We start from the raw sequence: 19,051 nt of genomic DNA, 5'->3' as shown, positions 1-19,051 counted from the left end.
CGCTGATCTCTGTGCGAGGCCTTCACAGAGGCCCAACAGGCTGGGATGAAAGTGACCCTGTCCACAGTCACAGCCTCGCTAATGCCTCCATGGCTAAACTTGAATGTTCTTCTCTTTATAAAGGCCTATAAAGGTCATCTATGGATCTGTCTGTGTATGTTTGAATCCCTCTGTGGATGGGATGGCCCTGATAATATACACTAAATTCTTGATCATAATGTCACCTTTCACTGAGCATGCCTCATGCAAATTAACAGATCATTGTGTAAGTGTAAGAGTTTGCAGACCAAAATAATTTTATTTGTGGCATATGAACTATTTGCAATAATTTGGCACGTGCTGCTTTCACTATTCTTACTTATCAGGAGTCCCATTTTCAGTCAGTCACAGGCTTAAGTGGGCGACATTACTGTTAATAAAATCCCCAGTTTTCAGGATTTAGTTTGATTATTCAGATGCTTATTGCTCCTAGTGCTTCAAAGAGTTTCGGCATTCCACAAAAGGTTTTAGTATAATCACTTCTCTATCTATCTATCGTACTTAGCAAAAGGTTGTTGTTTTTTTCAGTGAATATTTACACTTGTATCAGTTTTGAGGTTTGGATGAAACTTTAATTATAGAGCGCCATCTGCCGGTGATTACTTTGTGTTGTGGTGCTCTCCTCCCATCAGATCAGAGTAATGGACGCTGTAAATTGAAAGCAGAATGGGCTGTCACATACCGTGTTCCGATATGGTGTAAAGAGCAGGTTAAGGCAATGTTTTCACTTTACAATTTTTTCACACGGGGGGAATCAATATTAACTCTATTTTTTTAACAAAGAACTTTTTACACATTGTGTGCTCAATCAAGGGCACATACGTTCATTTTATGTTCGGTTCATGTATACAACCCAGGAAAAAAAATTATTATTCTAGGCGGTAGGCGGCGATTTATCTTTAGCGTCTACTTGAGTCTTTGAACGAGAAAAAACGTCCTTTCGGCTTCCGTCGATGTCGCGTAAGCACTTGACGTCAGCATAACAACAACCTGTCATGAGAGCTCGTATGGGGGAAAAAACATCGATTAAGATTTGATATCAAAGCATATAAAATCAGTTTCACCTGGATGTAAGATTCCTTCTATAAGGTGAGGACTGGAAACAACGGATCTCAGAAACAAACCCTAACTTGCACCGAAGTAGCAAAAATAGAAGGCTGTGTAGCAAACAAGCTAACCTAGCATTAGCTAATTTATGTTTTCTGAGGTTGCCTAGCGGTGTCGAGGTAAATGTTGAGATAAATACCAAGATTACTTTTTTCAGGCCTATAATAGCTATAGTCCAATCAGCCGCTGATCAAATTGGTAATTTTGTGACCTCAGTTAACAAAGCCGAGTTGGCATAATTGTCCTCTTAGCTACTAGCCAATCGCCCGGCGTAAATCGACAAGTTAGCTTACTATGCTAGATTAGCTAATAACTGAGCACCGATCTCCTGTTTCTCTTGTAACTAAAGTTAACGGCATTGTCACTCTGCTTGCTGCTGATACAACTGTATCTCAAATGTTAGTGAGCCAAACGCCATTAAACATATTTAACGTTACTTGTTTACAACCTTTAACTATCATTGTATACCAGTGGTGTAACGTTACAGTTTAAAAGCCTTGCACTAACGGCAGGGACAGTGAGTGGATCATGTTTTCTGATGGCTGGATAGCTAGTTGTGCTGCTCAGTCACAACTGATGTCCGTCGCATGAATAGTTAATTCGCCGGCAGTCTAGCCACCTCGCTGTAATTTTGAGCTGTGTGCACACTCAGCGAATTAAACGAATGCCTTTTGGGTGGCATCAAGGACTGCACATAATTCGCCCAAGACGCGCATTGCGGGTGCATTGCAGTGAATGCACGCCGTGAATGTTGACTTAACTTTACATGCACTGTGTCTCTGATCTGGTTTGTGAGATCCAGGAGGGCCAGGGCATTCTTGAACCTGTCAGTTAGCCAGCCGAAGAGACGGGGAACAGGATAGGGAAGCAGGGCGAGGCGGGCCCCGCGGAGCCGGTGGAGAAGATGGCAGGCAGCCCGGAGAAGAGTTCCACCGCGCAGGAGCTGAAGGAGCAGGGGAACCGGCTGTTCCTCTGCCGCAAGTACCAGGAGGCTGCTACATGCTACAGTAAAGCTATTGTGAGTAACCATCATTGTAAAATAAATAATACCAATGGTCGAATGGCATCCTCTTAGCTAAAACACACTAAAACATAGTATTGTCTTTGTTAGAAAAAAATGTAATGGATGCATTTTCCTCTGAAGCCTAGTCTACAGTGCCGTAATGTTAATGTGCATGTGTATTGTCTGGTATGTCCTGTCTCCCAGAACCGTAATCCATCTGTGGCAGTGTACTACACCAACAGGGCTCTCTGCCATGTGAAGCTGCAGCAGCATGACAAGGCTCTGGCAGATTGTAAGCATGCGCTGGAGCTGGACAGCCAGTCAGTCAAGGCCCACTTCTTCTTGGGCCAGTGTCACCTGGAGCTGGAGAACTACGATGAGGCCATCGGCAACTTGCAGAAAGGTCAGAACAAACTTCTAAAAGGTGGTGAAACTTTTGCGGTGTATAAAAGTAGCTTGCTCCTATATTGGACAATGTTACTTGTGATTTTCCTTATTCATGTTTAAGGCCATGCATTTTGTTCTTTTTAAAACTCTGTCATTCTCCCATTCCGGCTGTCAGTGGTCTCGGAGTTAAAGTGCTGATCCTTTTTCAAATCAGTGTTGATTTTCATAATCAAATTCATGATACTGTTGTTCTTATATCAGCTCTTCTACTCTGCGGCACTTTATGGGCACAGCATATGTTTGGAGGGATGTATAAACAGTATGCTTTGTCAGGGTTTCTATCACTGGAATAATAATATTCTACAGTGAAAGGTATGGAAAGTTTAATCGCTGACATGTCGTCTATGAAATAAGAGAGTCAGAAGGAAAGAAACCTGTAGGAAACAATTCAATTGTAAACCAGTGTTGCTGTCATGTTTTTTTCTATAGCTTATAACCTGGCAAAAGAACAGAGGCTGAATTTTGGAGATGACATCCCCAGTGCCTTGCGCATTGCCAAGAAGAAACGTTGGAACAGCATTGAGGAGAAGCGCATCAACCAAGAGAACGAGTTACACGCCTATCTGACCAAACTCATACTGGCTGAGAAGGAAAGGTGAGGCTGTGGGGCGGCAGTCGAATATCCAGCATGCTTATTTGTGTGGTAATAATCTCCTGATGAAGATTGCAAATCACTGGAATGAGTCTGTCATGTAGGTGTCATTTATTGTTTTGTTCTGGGTGGAGGGGTCATTTCTAATAACTTTGTATTTATGCAGAGAACTAGAAGAATACAAAGAGAAACAGGACGACAATCAAAATGGAGGCGATGCTGCCAAGATTGCATCAAAACATGTACGTTTTACATATATCTTGGACTTACTTGTCATGCTTTTAATGAAGAAATATAGTAATTATATATTCAAACTGAATATTCATAAGATGATGTCTTGTCATGCAAATGTGACCTACTTAGGACAAGTATCTAATGGACATGGATGAACTTTTCTCTCAAGTGGATGAGAAAAGAAAAGTGAGTATGAAAATTAACTTAACTATCAATTCAGTATGTAATAGTGTATAGTTGTATTCATTCATTCATTCATTCAGTCATTTCCCATACCCACTAATTCCTCTTATAGGAGGGCTGGAGTTTATCCCAGCATGCACTGGGGAAAAAGCCAGGAAACGTCCTGTTTCCATCATCCGTTACAGGGCTAACAAACAGACAGGCACACGCTGATCACATTCACCCACACAAATGCATCTTTGCTAACAGTACACACCTACAGTACTTCACACCATCTTCTTTGATCGTTGACATAGCAACAAGAGAGATAGACTCAAGCACACTTTCAGATTTGTGTGCAGTTACGGTGGCTCATTTCAGAGTTTTTTTTAGCGTGTTGACATTCTTTCTGCATTGCTCCTGTGTTGCATATTCTACTACCATTAATGCTTGTGAAAAATACACCGATACTATAAACAGGCAGTTATGTTCTATTTTCAGCCCAAGCTGTTTCTATGGTAACCATCACTGTTTGTTTGCCAGGGCTTGTAACGATAAATTATCCTTGCTATAGATAGTTGTTGACTGAACTGAGGTAGTTGTCATGTAAGTGTCAGTTGAAATGACACCTCACTGACTGCCAACAGGGTGTTTGTCTTCTGTATGTGTTGGCCGGGGGGTTCAGTGTATCCTGATGAAAGAAAGAAATTTTTTTTAAATATAGTACTTTGATTTCAACAATTTGATGATATTTTTAGTATGAGCATTGGTGCTTTCATACAATATTTAATCTAAACTTGGACTGGGTGATGTGGTTTCAGAGGAAAAAAAACATTAATGTGAATAAGATTGCCAAGTGTAATGAACCCTAGAAGACCAGGAACAGACTAGATTTAAGCTATATCGCAGCGTTATGGTCGCATTTATGATATAATATCAATATATCTCTTAGCGTTACATCAGTGTGATTCTTGTTGTGTTTTGTCGTCCGTTCAGAAGCGGGAGATCCCAGATTACCTGTGTGGGAAGATCAGTTTTGAGCTGATGAGGGAGCCCTGCATCACACCCAGTGGAATCACATATGATCGCAAGGACATTGAAGAGCACCTACAGGTAAAATCATCGTCAGCTGCATTCAGACCATCTCAGAGTTTAAAGTTTTTGCTTATGACTACTGATTTTGTAATTAGTTAGCATTTAGTTCATAAACCCCAGTCACATGAACACATGATACTCAGAAGTTCATGACTTTTAAACAACCATATTAAGTAGCCTTGGCATGATGAGGAAATACAGCAGTGGGCCAAATAAGTCAGTGCAGAAAACTCACAGCAAATAACTGATAGGAGTAACTGCTACAGTTTGAGCAAGAAACACTGTTTTGAAATGTATTTACTTTGGCTAACTTTGCTTCTGATAAGCTTGTCTGGGTTTCTCTCAATACCCTGTACAAAGTGAAACCCTGATATCTTACTCTCATTTAACTCCTGTTTTATCTAGGCAATGTCTTTATTTATCATCCATTAAGCAAACTTCTTGTATGGAAACAAATAATGGGCATGAAGATTTGAGTCTTTTAAGCAACTGAATACTTAATGTTGATATTTAAATACCATTGAATTTATAGCACTGAAATATTTTACTTTGAAAAACTTTTTATTTGCTTCCCTATTCTTGTGAGCACATGTGATATTTGTTTACAAGCCCTCGTTCACTTGGAACTTGTGGAGGGTAAAACATACACCTTTCTACTAAGTCAAGCCACAGAAAATATATTGTTAATATATTGTAGTTGTGGTTGTACCCGAATACATAAAATGGTCTTATTTGCATGTATTATGTATAAAATGTTACCACAGATGCTAACACTAGCATTTAACCTTCTCTCTGTGCAGCGAGTGGGTCATTTTGACCCGGTCACCAGGAGTCCCTTGACCCAGGACCAGCTGATCCCAAACCTGGCCATGAAGGAGGTGATCGATGCCTTTATCCAGGAGAATGGCTGGGTGGAGGACTACTGAAGGGACCCCCAGCTCCCATCTCTCCATCATACCCCAATACTCAACACAAAGCCTGGACAACACGAGACTGTAGAGAACAGATCACCCCTTGCCTGGATATGTACTTTACACAAGCAGGAAAGGCCACACTATAGACTACCAAATGGGAGCCATGTGTCTCGATCTGCCTCTTTCTCCCCTCATTTTATCTTTGCTGTAAAACTTCCTGCTCCAAACTTCTGAGGCTCGGCGTTCAAGGCCTGCTGCTCCCTTTAAAACCCCCTCCATTCTGCTCTTTCCATACTTTTTCTTCCTCTTCCTTTCTGTCATGCTGCTTTTAGTCTTTCAAGCCTGACTCCTTTCTTTACTCAAAATAAGGGGCCGTGTTCTCAGGTCTCTCTCTTGCTTCCTCCTTACTCTCTCTCTTTCTCTGAGTGCCACAATCCTTAGAAAGCATCAACATTGCACTCCAGTGTTTCACAGAAACCACTGATATAAAACAAATTACACATGGTGGTTGAATTAATTAAGACATTGGCCTTTTCTTTGGCATTTACTCCAGTATTTCTTAGTCTATTTTTCTTTTTTTCATTAAAAAGGAGCGTTTGCCCACTTCTTAATGTACATTTGCTGAAGTGATACTTAAAATGCCAAAAAATCTATTCCCAACAAGGATGACTAGTTTGTATGCAAGTTTTACATAATGAAAATTGAAAAATAGTGGTGGGGTACCAAGTCCCTTCTCCATCTCCAGGTGGCGCTCCAAACATGCCCACCCATGTCAACATACTGTAAGTTTTTGAGTAGATGTTAGTGGGGTTTTTTTCTTTGCATATCAATTACATCTATTACAAACAATTTAAATAAGTTGAATATATGCATAATGTACTCTTTAGTTTCAGGCTTGACCTACTGTAATTCAAAATATTTTTTATCAGGACAATACAAGGTTTTCATGAAACGCAGCCTTGAACTGGATACAAAAAATGAATGGAAAAGCTTCATACAAAAAATTTTTTCACATTGCTGGATATTAATTGACAATGTTTGAATTTTGATAGATGACATCAGCTCTTCGGATTGATGCTCAAACCTGCTTTGAAGAAATGTCTGTGCTGTCTGTGTCGTTCATAGAAACAAAAATGTGCTTGGACATTGTGTTTGGCTCGTGCTGTTTGCCTGGAATGATGGTGGACACTCACATCAAGCATTAAGTGAATTTTCTTTTCCTTTGCAAAGGCAAGAAGATGGTTGTCATTTTTCTCACCGTTTTGCTGTGAATTTTACGCACCTTCTCACAGAGTCACAGTTATGAAGAAAATGGTTGCAGCAGCTTATGTAAACCGATCATCAGTGTGAAACTAACTCAGAAGTTTAAGCTGAGTCTTGTTACAGGGGTTTGAGGTTCACTAGCATCACTGTACCAACCTCCTTTTGTGTTAGAAATGCTGGAAGAGCTACGACCATCTTATCTCATCCATACCTCAGTCCAAGTTTTTGCGTGCTGGTTCACTGGCATTCTCTGTAAAACACATTTTCAGTTCAGCGCTATTAGTTTACATGCTTTTCAGCTGAATGTGTGTCTGTGGTGAATTAGGCCTCTTGGTGGTTCGTGTCCGGGGTGCAGGCATTGTAAATAATTTGCTTGTGTATCTCAGATTTTATTTCTTGACAATATTAGGTTTCTTTTTATCTTGAGAAATCCTAGAGCTTGAGAATCTGTATTAAATGTAGATATGTTGATAACATAAATGCTTGGTTCAGTTTTCATTTGTCCCCATTAAACCGTGAACTTTGAGTTTGTTTGTTGTGTGTTTGACACAAGATTATTATTATTAAAGAGATACCAAGTATGATGACAACTGTACTGCTGCTCATTAGAAATCTTTTAACAGGAATCAAATGGTTTCCAACATATAAATAATATTCCAACTGCGCTACAAAGCCAAATAACAGTTAGCAGTGCAATCCATGACATGAGCCCTGCAATAAATGCTAATTTGGTGAAACTAATATTTGGTTTTTGTTTAGAATCTGAGGCACTTGACTTTTTTGACTATTTTTGAGTGTGTAGTTTGTTATAAACAAAATGTCCCATGAACTTGCTTTAAGTCAATGGTGGTGTAGGTCTTCTTCTGTCCACTGTTCCTCAGTGCTAATTCAGATTTCATTAAGGATTTTTTCACGTTTCGTCCTGCTATATTGCATAATTTTCCAATGTTTGCAATTCAGACAGCAACTGTCTAGCCTCTTAATATCTCTTTAAGTTGGCATATGTTTTCTTGAAAACGCTTACATTTTGATTGTCAGATCTTCATTAAAGCAGACTCAACATCTGTAACAGAGCTCGACTGATAAATCAGCCAGATCGATATATTGGCTCATATTAGCTTATTGCAGATATTTCAGTAGTTTGCCCACCAGAAAGAAGTTCTTTATTATTTTTTTTATTTTATGCATTATGTTAAAATATCATCTTATATGTTATTATCGAAAGTAAATATCAACATTATTAGTATTCAAAAATCCAGTACTAGTCGGGCTGTAATGTGTGGTTGTGCAGTCTAAAACCTACATATCCTTGAAATGACCATCAGTTGAAAACTGAGTTAAAGAGTTTGTTTATTGCAAGTGTTTCTGTAATTTTATCTACTCTGTCATGATTAGGTGTCACTGTTAGAAACTTATGTCCCTGAGATAATATGGTTGGGTTAAACAAATGCAGTTTTCCTCCTTGAACCTCTGATATTTAATGCCTACCATGCTCATGAAATAAACGCTCAGTAGTTACAATAAGTCTCATTCTGTTAAAGAGCAGAAAGCAATTCCAGTGAAAACTATTCCCAGTGATGTCAGTGGATTATCCAGAGTAACCAGAATCTGCTTCCAGTAAGGCATGTTGCTGTTGAGGTCTGTTGTTATTTCTCAATGATTTTTTATTCATGTTACTTTTAATTGGGGTGGTGGCAATGACCTGAGAGACAGATCTCAAAACATTGGCGCATAAAAGCAAAAGTATCTGCATGGTTAGATACCACTAGCAGTAAATGAAAAAAATGTGTTCTTTTGTGATTTGGGTGAACTAACCCTTTAAGATTCCCCTGCAAAAACCCATAGTTACTGTAACTATGGGTGTAACTACAAAGTATTGGCTAACTATGTATAGTTTATCATGTGATATGAATGTGCGTACACACACACACACACACACACACACACACAGGTGAAATGATGTGTTTGTATCAGTCACATGGACAGTGTCACTCAGCTCTCACACACCAGGCCTATTGTCAGAGTATCTGTTGAAGAGCTGACGTCATGCCCGGTGCTAGGAGGGAAGAGGACTGGGCGCGGGGCATTAGTAAGCAGGACTGAGTTAGCAACATCGAGGAACAACAAAACAACGGCAAAATGGTAAGAAAAGCTGTTTCTTCTTGTAACGTTTCACATTATTTGGTTTCTCATGTGACTTCAGAGATCCATAGGACTTGCGATATTCTCACATGATAATGGATGTCATGTGTGTGTTTGCAGAGTGTCAACACTGTGAGGTTTGCTGTGCTTGTACTTGGATGGTCTATGACACTCTCCTCTGCCACCCAAAGTATGAATTTAAGAACAGAATTTCATTAGAAACAATGGTAGTTTTACTTGTGTTTGTGCACAGATTTCACATTCAGATGTTGTTGAAACAGAGGTTTGGTACCTCTTAAACTCTGTCTTCCCTGTTTGTGTTGCTCCAGTGGGTCTGAGCGACAAAGTCCTGGTTTTCCCTTATGAGACAGACTTCAGCTTCGTGGCCCTGATTCCGCAGAAGGAGATGGCGTTGAGGGCCTTCACTCTCTGCATGCGTGTGGCCACCGAGCTGCCGGAAGAACGGCAGATCATCCTGTTCGCCTACCGCACAGCTGACTACGACGAGCTCAACGTGTGGCGTGAGAAGGATGGACGCATCTCCTTCTATATGAGCGGTGACGGCACCTCCTTTCACCTGCCACCCCTCACCACCTTCCGCACCAGCCTCTGCCTGACCTGGGAGTCTCGCACCGGCCTTGCTGCTTTTTGGGTGGAAGGGAAACGCAGCACCTACCAGGTCTACAAACCGGGGCACACCATCCGTCCAAAAGGCACCGTCCTCCTGGGGCAGGACCCAGACAAACACCTGGGGGGTTTAGAGGCCGTGCAGAGCTTTGTTGGGGAGGTGACTGATCTGAATATGTGGGACTTTGTGCTCTCCAGGAGCATGATCCAAGCCTGGCACTACGGGCACAAGGTCCCCAAGGGCAACATCTTTGACTGGGCCACTATCGAGTATGAGCTGAACGGAAACGTGATGGTGGTGGATGATGACTGACTTGGTGTGAAATCAGATGCAGAGAGGGATGCGCCTTTAGAGATCTGTGTCAGGCTGATACTGTCATGTGTGATTGTCTTTAGATTCAGTGTTGTTTTATATTAGGGCCCTTCAACTGATCTTCCATCAAGTCCACAAGTCAAGTGTTTTAATGTTGCAAGAAGAGCCTCTTGATGATTAGGTCAAGAGAATAGAAAGGAGCTGTGTTTTTAGGGCTTTCCGTATCTTGGTTGAATATCCTCCTATATGTAACCTGTAACTATTTTCAGCAGCAAAATGCACTGACAACAAAAGCCAATATTTTGTGGTACACAGAAGTCAGTTGTCAGTTGTTTTACATCAGTAACTCCTTACGCATCACTCAAACCTTTTGCTAAACGGTCACTCAGTAACTCAGTTGTTGTGAGAACAAACTGGTAAATCTCAAGCACAAAATGTTGATGTGCCAGATGTATCCATAGGGTGGCACTCTCTGCTAGTTCACATCAAACAGACACTCGTGTCAACCGAAGCAATATCTTGCCTGCATCCACTTATTTGATTTGGCATAGTTATATTTATGGAGGTTATTAACGAGGCCACCGATAACTGATTAATAACTGATTAAAATGTTAAGAAAAAGAAATGAGTTGCTACAATCCAGACCAATTTAAATACGTACTTTTATTTGCAGAAGGTGAACATTTAGCAGATAAAATAACTAAGACATCTGCTTACATTACCATGATGCTATAATGTATTTAAGAGCAAATTTCAAGCCTTTAATAAGATGCATTTTAAATAAATAAAAAATTATTTCAAAATATCTTCTAACTAAAATGATCTTGAGATGAGAGTTTTTTTGGTCAGAATTTAACATATTGTAACATGTTACAATACATCTTACATGTTGTAAGGCAACTACCATGTATGCAATTAGTATGTAATTATTTGTCCAATGATATTGATGATAAAAATGTGAAGGACATATTAGAAACAGCAAACTGGGAGATGCGTTATTTCTACTGTAGACTTAATGATTTAACTGCACTCAGAGACAAATAGCAATTATCATGTTTAATATCCATAGCCATAATGTTGCCTTCAGTAAGCGTACTCACTCATGAATTTTCCATGTTTCAACTGATGCAAGAATGCTTTTGGGTCTGAAATAAAATCTTGCCATGTGCATAATAATAATAATAATAATGTTTGTAATTAAAGAGAATATTTCTTCTTTGAACTCTTGCAGCTTCCTTTTTTTAATCATTTTTTGATACATTTTAAAGGAATAATAACTTGTATACATAATTCCAACAGGGGAGTTATTAAATGTATTTTATCATTTCTTATTTAGGAATTAATAGTAAAAACATTTTCAAGAATTCGTTCGGCTGGAGGAGGAAGAGGACACTACGCTTCCACAAAGAAAGAAGAATGCAGTCACCTGATTTTCCATCAATCCATTTTTTTTTTTTTTTTTACTGAGAAAGCACAAAATAGGTTAAACTTATCCAACTGTTGCTTGGATGCATACTGCCATTTACATTTTGTAATGCTTGTGCTCCATTGATAAAATGCCTTTTTTTTTTTATGTCAAGCTATCACTCAATGCTTCCTTATGGGCCTTTGTCTTTGTATTTTTCTCTCATTTCTCCAGTGTTCCTCAGTAAACCTTATTAAACAGACACATAATAAGTGTCCTTGTCTCTCTCTCTCTCCCTCTGTTTGCTTGTTTCCTTTCTCCTATCTGTGTGAATGGTGTGCTTCAGCTTTGCCTCTTGTGTGTTTGTGTAGTCTGTCCTATCTCCATGGTGGAGCGGAGGTCGAGTGGCTCCGGTCTGATCTGTTTGGTGGCACCTGGATCCATATTCTTCATATATGTTTACAATCTATCTGTTCTGTCTGTTTATTCTATCTAATTTTGCCATCTTGATTGTCCATACTGTAATTTTACTGTGTTGGTCTATTCTGTACAGAGAGATTTCTCCTCTTGTTGCTCTTCCTGAGGTTTCTTCCATTTTTTCCCTGTTAAGGATTTTTTTGGGTGGAGTTTTTTCTCGTCTGAATCGAGGGTCAGACAGTGTCGAATGCTGTATAGATTGTAAAGCTCCTTGAGGTAAATTTGTGATATTGAGCTATATAAATAAAATTGTTTTGACTTGACTTGAATAAGATGAATGGTTACGTGTTCCTTGCAGAAATCAAGTCATATGGAGTTGCTTCCCTAACAAGCCCCCTCAGAGTAAGCTCAAGGTCAGATCTACTCCATCCAAGTGTAACACAGTGACCCCGAGTTCCAGTGTGCTGTCTCTGTTCGTCTCCATGTCTCTGTGCACTCATCCTCCCTGCCTGCACCACCATCGTGACCTCCTTGTAGAGACGAACGAGAAGTCTCCAGCGCACAGCCCATGCAGGCTCCCTTGAGGGTGGGAAAGTGCTACGTTCCGAGTGTGTGTTTATTTCGACCAAATCACCCGTCGGCTCTCTCGCAGCAGCTAAATAAGGAGAAGGCAGGGCCAATGAGTTCTGACTGCGGGTCAGCAGCCAAATGTTCCACCTTCTTGGATGTTGCAATGCATCAATCGCAGTGCCCACTCACTGTGTTGTAACACCTTTGTGGACCATCTGCCCAAGCCTGGCTTCTCAGCTGCCTCTGGTACATCCACACACACACACACACACACACACACATACACTCACACACACTGTCTGTTATTTCCTTCTTTTTGCATCTCTGCCCAAGAGGGGTATTAATTCTCCATACACACACATGCAAAATTCCCACTTATAAAGGTTTAACTTCATTGAGTGCTTTTAGTCATTTCAATTTAAAAACATTTCAAGGTTCAACTCAAATTTTCAGTGGCAAAATATCTCACAGTGATCATTTATAAATCATTTATATTTCTAAACATTTCTCTTGCAAATAAAATGTGGATAAAATTGTATGTTTCTTTTAGAAACACAATCTTTTCATTTCATGACTTTTTTGCAGATTAATATTCTGGGGGCCACATACACTCCACTGTTTCTGCACCAAAGAAGGACTTTAAGTATGTAACAGAAGGACAGAATCAGTGGCCGGGGCTCTTCACAGAGTGGATAATTATTCCCTCTGTGTCCCTGTATTGCATGTATTATCCAACTGAGCAAACACTTGCAGGGCTCCTTGTCCTGCTTGCGGACAGGGCCGCCAGTGTCGGCCTGTGAGATCTGCATATTGGCCCATGGTGGTTTAAGCTGTCTGAGGCAAGGCAGTGCCACGGACTGTATGTCCATGCGTGTGGAGCTGGTGAAAATGTTTTGCACGCGAGAGGAGATAGACGGCAAGAGGGAGTCCCACGTGAGCCGGCGAGGGGAGACAGAAGGAGGGCCGTTCTGGATTCCTTCGAGCAACTCCAAATAGATTTCCAGGCAAAACATATTTGCATACGCAAGACAGTGCTACGAGCTATCTGAGTGAGCTGTGGCATGTGTGCATTGAACAGATGGATAATTTTTTTAGAGCTTTCTTGCAGAAATTTCAGCCCATTAAAATGAGATCTTGGGCATTATTACAGCCTGCTTTTTGTTCACGAAGCTCACAGAGAATCATCAGGATTTATCAGATTTAGGACATGATAGATGATCACAGATGAATCAAAAACATTTCAGAAAATCTACATGTTTTAAACATCAACTTCTGGGAATCCATGCATTAACAAAGCCAAGACGTGAACACACAGCAGAAGGAAGTGAAGATTGTGTCCCTTTTTGATTCAAACTGAGTCAAAAAATCACCACCGAAACTTCACTGAGCTGCAAAAAAAAAAAGAAGCAGAAATTCACCCTTAAAAGTTAACCTGTCAAAAGGATTAGAGTTTGTTGGCTGTTGTGTGCTCACTTGTGATCATCTTTGGTCTGCTATAAGCAACAATAGAGGTGAAAAAGATTTGTCTCCAACGGTCTTGATTCCAATATTTGTCTCATTGTTTTGCTTGTTTTTTTGTTTTTTTTTCAGAAAACAAATGTTTAGTGAAAATTGCACTTTCAGAGGGATATGATTCAAAAATCTTGTGACTTCTATTCAAATTTGATTCACTTAATCTTTTCTTAGCAAATGTTCACCAAAAGCCTGACGGAGGGTGAAGCTGCGACCTGAATGTCAGCTCACTCTCTCTCTCTCGCTCTCTTTTAGAGGTTGTAATCAGCCAGTATGGTCGCTCGTCCTCCCCCTCTGGGCTGTATGAAAAATTCACCAGGCCTGCCCATTAGAGTCAGTCTGAATCAGGGAGCAGGCGTTACAATGGCCACGCACAAAACACTTTTATCAATCAACACTTAGCAACGCAAATGTCATGTTTACGAAACACAAAATCACAGCAGTTGCCGATTTTATTTGCTGCAGGTCACGTACATACTGCATGTACTATACATACAGATGCACACTCACAACCATCAGCAGTCCTGAATTGTTAAAAACAGATGGACTATACCCTTTTTCGGTGCAGGCTTTTCACACTGATGGTGCGAGACCTGACCTTTACTGTGAGAGCAGTTGGCTCTTTCCGATGCGATACCTCAAGGCAGGACAGCTAACACTGTACTGTCTACCTCTGAGCATACTGCACGTCCTACTATCATGAAGCCTAATACTGAAACACTGAAACACTGAGGGTGTACAGGGAATGGCCAGGAACCCCTGACAAGACAATAGCCCTGCAATAACGAATACCTTTATGAAGGATAAAATGGTCAGGTTTTGTTGAGTATGTGTCCGACAGGTGTCGAGTCAACTCTATGCTCATTCTAAAGGCCATAACTTGTGGTTTTGTTGCATTACATTTAGTGTTTAAATGATTAGTCAATTAGTTCATTACTCATTCGACGGAAATTTAGGGGCAATACACAAATTTGACATATAAAGTCAGTTTACTACTCATGGGGAGTACTACACAGCCTGTGAAAACAGTTATATAATGTTGTCTGTGGTTCTGGAGGAGCTTTGGCAAGTCTAAGAAATTACATCATTTGAGTGTCTCTGCTTGGAATCAAAATTTTATAAAGAAAAAAGGAAGAGAACCATTGATTGCAGACAAGTGAGAAAATGTGGTATGCTAAATATGTGCACAAATAAATTTTTTCTTCGTAATATCACTGACCCGTTTGGGAAGCCTTGGATTCGTGGATTCCTGACTTCACATTTTTATCAGAAAGCCTCTGTTACAAGCTGGGTTGTGGGGTTTGAAAGATGTGTTTACAAGGCAGTGAGGGTCTAAGCTGCAAGATGCCACTGAACTGCATTATGAAGTGTCATCATCATTAGAAGTATTTCTGGAAGTTTACTCACACTAGGGACTTAAAAACAGATTATCTCAGCATCTGCTGCATTGATTTTGACCGTTCTTTTTAAAATCTGTTTCTAGAGTACACCTTTAATTTATCTCCTCTGACTGACTGATTGTTTTGATTGATTTACTAAGAAAAATTGCCAACAATTCTGTGGTTTCAGATTCTGAAATATGAGGATTTGCTTCTTTCCTTACATTTATATCATTGTTAATCAAAGTTCTTTAGGTTTTTGACAGTTTGTGAGACAAAACAAGCAATTCAAATATGTCATGTTGGGCTCTGGGAACTGTTCAGGTCACTCTTCACATTTCTTTTTTAACTAATAAACTAAACAGCCTAACTAATAACTTGCATTTTATACCGCCTTTCAAGGAGGCTTTACACATATGGAGGCAGACAAAACAAATACAAACACAACAAAATACCTGAATCAAAAATTCAAAAAAGAATCAATATGATAAACTAATAAAATATAATCATTAGTCGAATGATTTGGAAATTAGTCGTGTTATTTTGTCCATCCCCTGCAGAAACCTGTCATTTTGGATGTGAAGACCTATAATGTAGGTTTGATTCATTTATAAAAAAAAGTGTCACTGTCCATGTTATATTTATAAGACAGCAACACAGTCAGTAGTGGCTTGGCAGTGCATGATAACAGTGCAGGGGATGATTGTCTGACAGGACAGGGAAGGACTGGAATGAAAAGTAAAGAACTCATTCTATCAGTATGTACTGTGAGCAGTTTATTTAACTAAAACACTACAAAACAAATGTCCAGCCAAAATTCCAGACTCTTCCCATCGTTTCCGGTACCACTCCATCTTGGTGGAATGCAGCATCAGAGAATAGAAGAGAGCAAGAGGCTCTGTGGTTGAGTGCATTGTGGCTTTTAGCAGTGAATTCCCCTCCGTCGCCTCTGGGCTGGCCTCTCCTGTGAACATATGAACCGTGCCACAGCATGTGGTGCTGGGAGACGGTCCAGGGCCTCCTGATTAAATATTACAGCCCTCTAAATGGATGGAGATTAGCCTCTGTGGGAATGTTAGGGCTTAATTTACCCCCCGGCCAGATGTGTGTGTATGAGAGAGAGTGTGTGTGTGCCGTCTGTGTAGATATGAAAGGGAAAGCAGGGAGGGAAGGGGTTGTTGCCCCAGTGTAAATGGATTGCATGTTTCCAGGAGTAGGTCAGTGGAGGATGTGTTGCGGTTTCACAGGGTGAATGTTCTGCAGCAGTTCAGCGTTGTGAGCAGGTTAACAGGATCAGTCATGTTCAGCCATTGAAGTCACAAGTTCATTACATGTCAGCTGTAAGCTTTTAATTTTTATTGTCAATTTCAGTGATTCAGATTTGAACAGGAGCAGAGGAATTATGTTTTGGGGAGTCTTCTTATTTCTTGAGTTTTAGAGAATCAGTTATTCCAACTCAATGGTATTTGAGTTGGAATAAAATAATGGAGTCTCTTGGTCTTAATGTTAAAGACTAGAGGAGAGAAAGAACAGCAGCTCATATGATTTATAAAGTGAGCATGAACACCTCGTGTCACAGACTTGGATCATCCAAACTTGCACATATAACCCGTATTACTACACACAATGTTTCTGTTTATTTATGCATGTGTGGGGTCACATCTCTTCCAAACAACAGTTTGGGAGTGTTTGCAAATGATTGGATGAGTATTCTTTATTTTTGAAGTTCTTTTTAACACAATTTATTGAACATTTATTAAAACAGATTCATTATGAATGGATACCTCATTATGTATTTGACAGGGATGAAGGAAATACATAATCTTTTTATTCTAATCTCACATAGCAATATAGGCTTGAATCTTGAATAATAACAAGCAGGGTCACATGTATTCATTTATTTCATTGACATATAAATAATAAATAGTGTTTATAACTAAAATGAGAAATCTCAATAATTGACAGTAAAATGTTTGCACAGATATACAAATGTGTGAATAAATGGTCAACAAATACATTTAAAAATAAATTAAATAATAATAATAAAAAATCAAAATACAAACAAAAAATGTTTAACTTTTGATCAATGAGATAAAAAAAAATCAGGCTTTATAGAGTGAAGGTTATATATGTATGTATGTGAGTATGTACTGTACATAGAGGCCCCATAAAAGAGACTACGCAAGACTGATACATACTGTATATAATATAATATTTTTTTCATAGCTATATTCAAAGATAAGATTTCCGTTTTGCAGTTTAGAGTTGTTCTGGCTGCCTCATTTCAGGCGACCTGCAGTCTCCCCCCACCAAAGGCTGGTACACACTCAATGAAAAAACATTGTTGCTCCACATCCACTCTGTTTGTCCGTAGGTGTTAGTCGTAGTACAGAAATTATTTATTTCACACATATGGAATAAATGACTGTCATTTTAATTGCAGGCTGTTTTCTGTGTACTGTTATGCCACATTCGCTCTGAATTATTGATTGGTTGGTTTTGTAGTTCACCGCGTTTAAAATGCTTTTAAGGACGTGAGTGCACGTTTTGAGGTCTTTGCATGAAAACCCTGAACTTTATTATTTATAAACACACGTAACTTTTATGGAGGGATCTAAGGGGGATCTATTTAATCATCCACTCTATTCTTTCACCTTTATTGAGCAAGCTCTCATGTAGACATGACAGTGGTGGCAGTCGGATAAACATATGTTTTCTTCTGCAGAAGTGTGCATCAGATGTATCACTGCAAGGCCTTCATTTTCTGTTAATTTTCCTCTCATAATGGACAAACACATCCATCAAACACACACCACATATGTGTACAGCATCCACAGACAATGACTGTTCAACAGAAACACACCGCATGTGCACACACACAGAAACACAGCAAAACACCATCTTGCACATGCGCACACACACACATACATGCACACACACAAGCACTCTGCGCCACTGGGCAGGGACTAGCCTGAAAGATTGAAAGCAATTAAAACTATCATCTGCAGTGGCTCTGGGCAGGCCTGTGGCTGCGAGGGGGGAGCTGCCACTGTGCATCAGCCTCTCAGTCTCAGCAACGCGCAGCGACATGAGAGGGAGAGTCGCAGCCCTCTCCAAAACACACAGGCACTGCCACAGCTCCCCATGTAACGTACACACATGTATGCTCACACAGGGCTTTGTCATACAACTGCCGCAACACTTAATCCTGCTGCTGAGCTTTCACCTGCGCCTGTGTTTTGTCTTCTTCTGAGAGCTGAGCACACGATGAGGCTCAGAGCTGAAGCATCCCCAACACTGTAACTCTCAGTGAAGTTCCATAACTCCATGTACAGCGACTGGGCTGAGCTGTTGCCTTAACACTCTGACAATATTATTGAGATTTAGTGCAGGTACACTGTGTATGGCTTCATAATGGCCTGGCCTGAAGCACAAGTAACCAATGTGTCTCCAGAGGTGAAGTAACACAAACAGTGAAGAGAGAAAAAGTTTAAGCTAAGACGCAATGATAAGAAAAGATTGTGCAAGATGCCTTCGGTGGCCGGATAAACGCTTGTGTTTTTTTCATGTGCATGTCTTACACAAAAAGTCTGCAGAGCCTTGGGTACATGTGCTGGCCAACAGAGGAAATAGTTATTTGTTCCAGTAAATTCGTTTGTGGTTTGGGATTCTTCATTGGAGCATATACAGACACACACACACACCTGCACACAAGGCTCATCAGTCTGATCTCATTAAGTGGAAGTGCTGTAACTCCAAGCTGTTTGGGCCAAACTTGGAGCAGTTTACCTGCGTTCAGATCCTTGGGAATGGTGGCTGTCTGGCTCTGT

At 40.1% G+C, this 19,051-nt stretch overlaps 2 protein-coding genes across 5 annotated transcripts; both read left to right on the top strand.

Annotated features, from left to right (window-relative positions):
• Window positions 1-942: 942 nt before the first annotated feature.
• On the top strand, window positions 943-7,451 carry stub1 (STIP1 homology and U-Box containing protein 1). 4 transcript variants are annotated; one of them, XM_044178539.1, is made up of 8 exons: window positions 949-1,128; window positions 1,949-2,164; window positions 2,354-2,552; window positions 3,026-3,191; window positions 3,355-3,430; window positions 3,552-3,608; window positions 4,581-4,697; window positions 5,480-7,451. In XM_044178539.1, exons 2-8 carry the CDS (start codon window positions 2,051-2,053, stop codon window positions 5,603-5,605), a joined length of 855 nt encoding a protein of 284 aa, XP_044034474.1. In that variant the 5' UTR covers window positions 949-1,128; window positions 1,949-2,050; the 3' UTR covers window positions 5,606-7,451. The 4 variants fall into 4 exon arrangements, with proteins under 4 accessions (XP_044034477.1, XP_044034474.1, XP_044034475.1 ...); XM_044178540.1 differs by having other exon boundaries at window positions 1,943-2,164; XM_044178541.1 differs by lacking the exon at window positions 949-1,128 and adding an exon at window positions 1,130-1,265 and having other exon boundaries at window positions 1,943-2,164.
• Window positions 7,452-8,828: 1,377 nt separating this feature from the next.
• On the top strand, window positions 8,829-11,160 carry crp1 (C-reactive protein 1). Its single transcript, XM_044178543.1, has 3 exons — window positions 8,829-8,998; window positions 9,119-9,188; window positions 9,328-11,160. Exons 1-3 carry the CDS (start codon window positions 8,996-8,998, stop codon window positions 9,936-9,938), a joined length of 684 nt encoding a protein of 227 aa, XP_044034478.1. The 5' UTR covers window positions 8,829-8,995; the 3' UTR covers window positions 9,939-11,160.
• Window positions 11,161-19,051: the final 7,891 nt, after the last annotated feature.

This window comes from Siniperca chuatsi, linkage group LG20 (genome assembly GCF_020085105.1).
Source record: "Siniperca chuatsi isolate FFG_IHB_CAS linkage group LG20, ASM2008510v1, whole genome shotgun sequence".
In the NCBI taxonomy this organism is placed as follows: domain Eukaryota; kingdom Metazoa; phylum Chordata; class Actinopteri; order Centrarchiformes; family Sinipercidae; genus Siniperca; species Siniperca chuatsi.
This window is presented reverse-complemented; position numbering and strand designations above follow the sequence as displayed.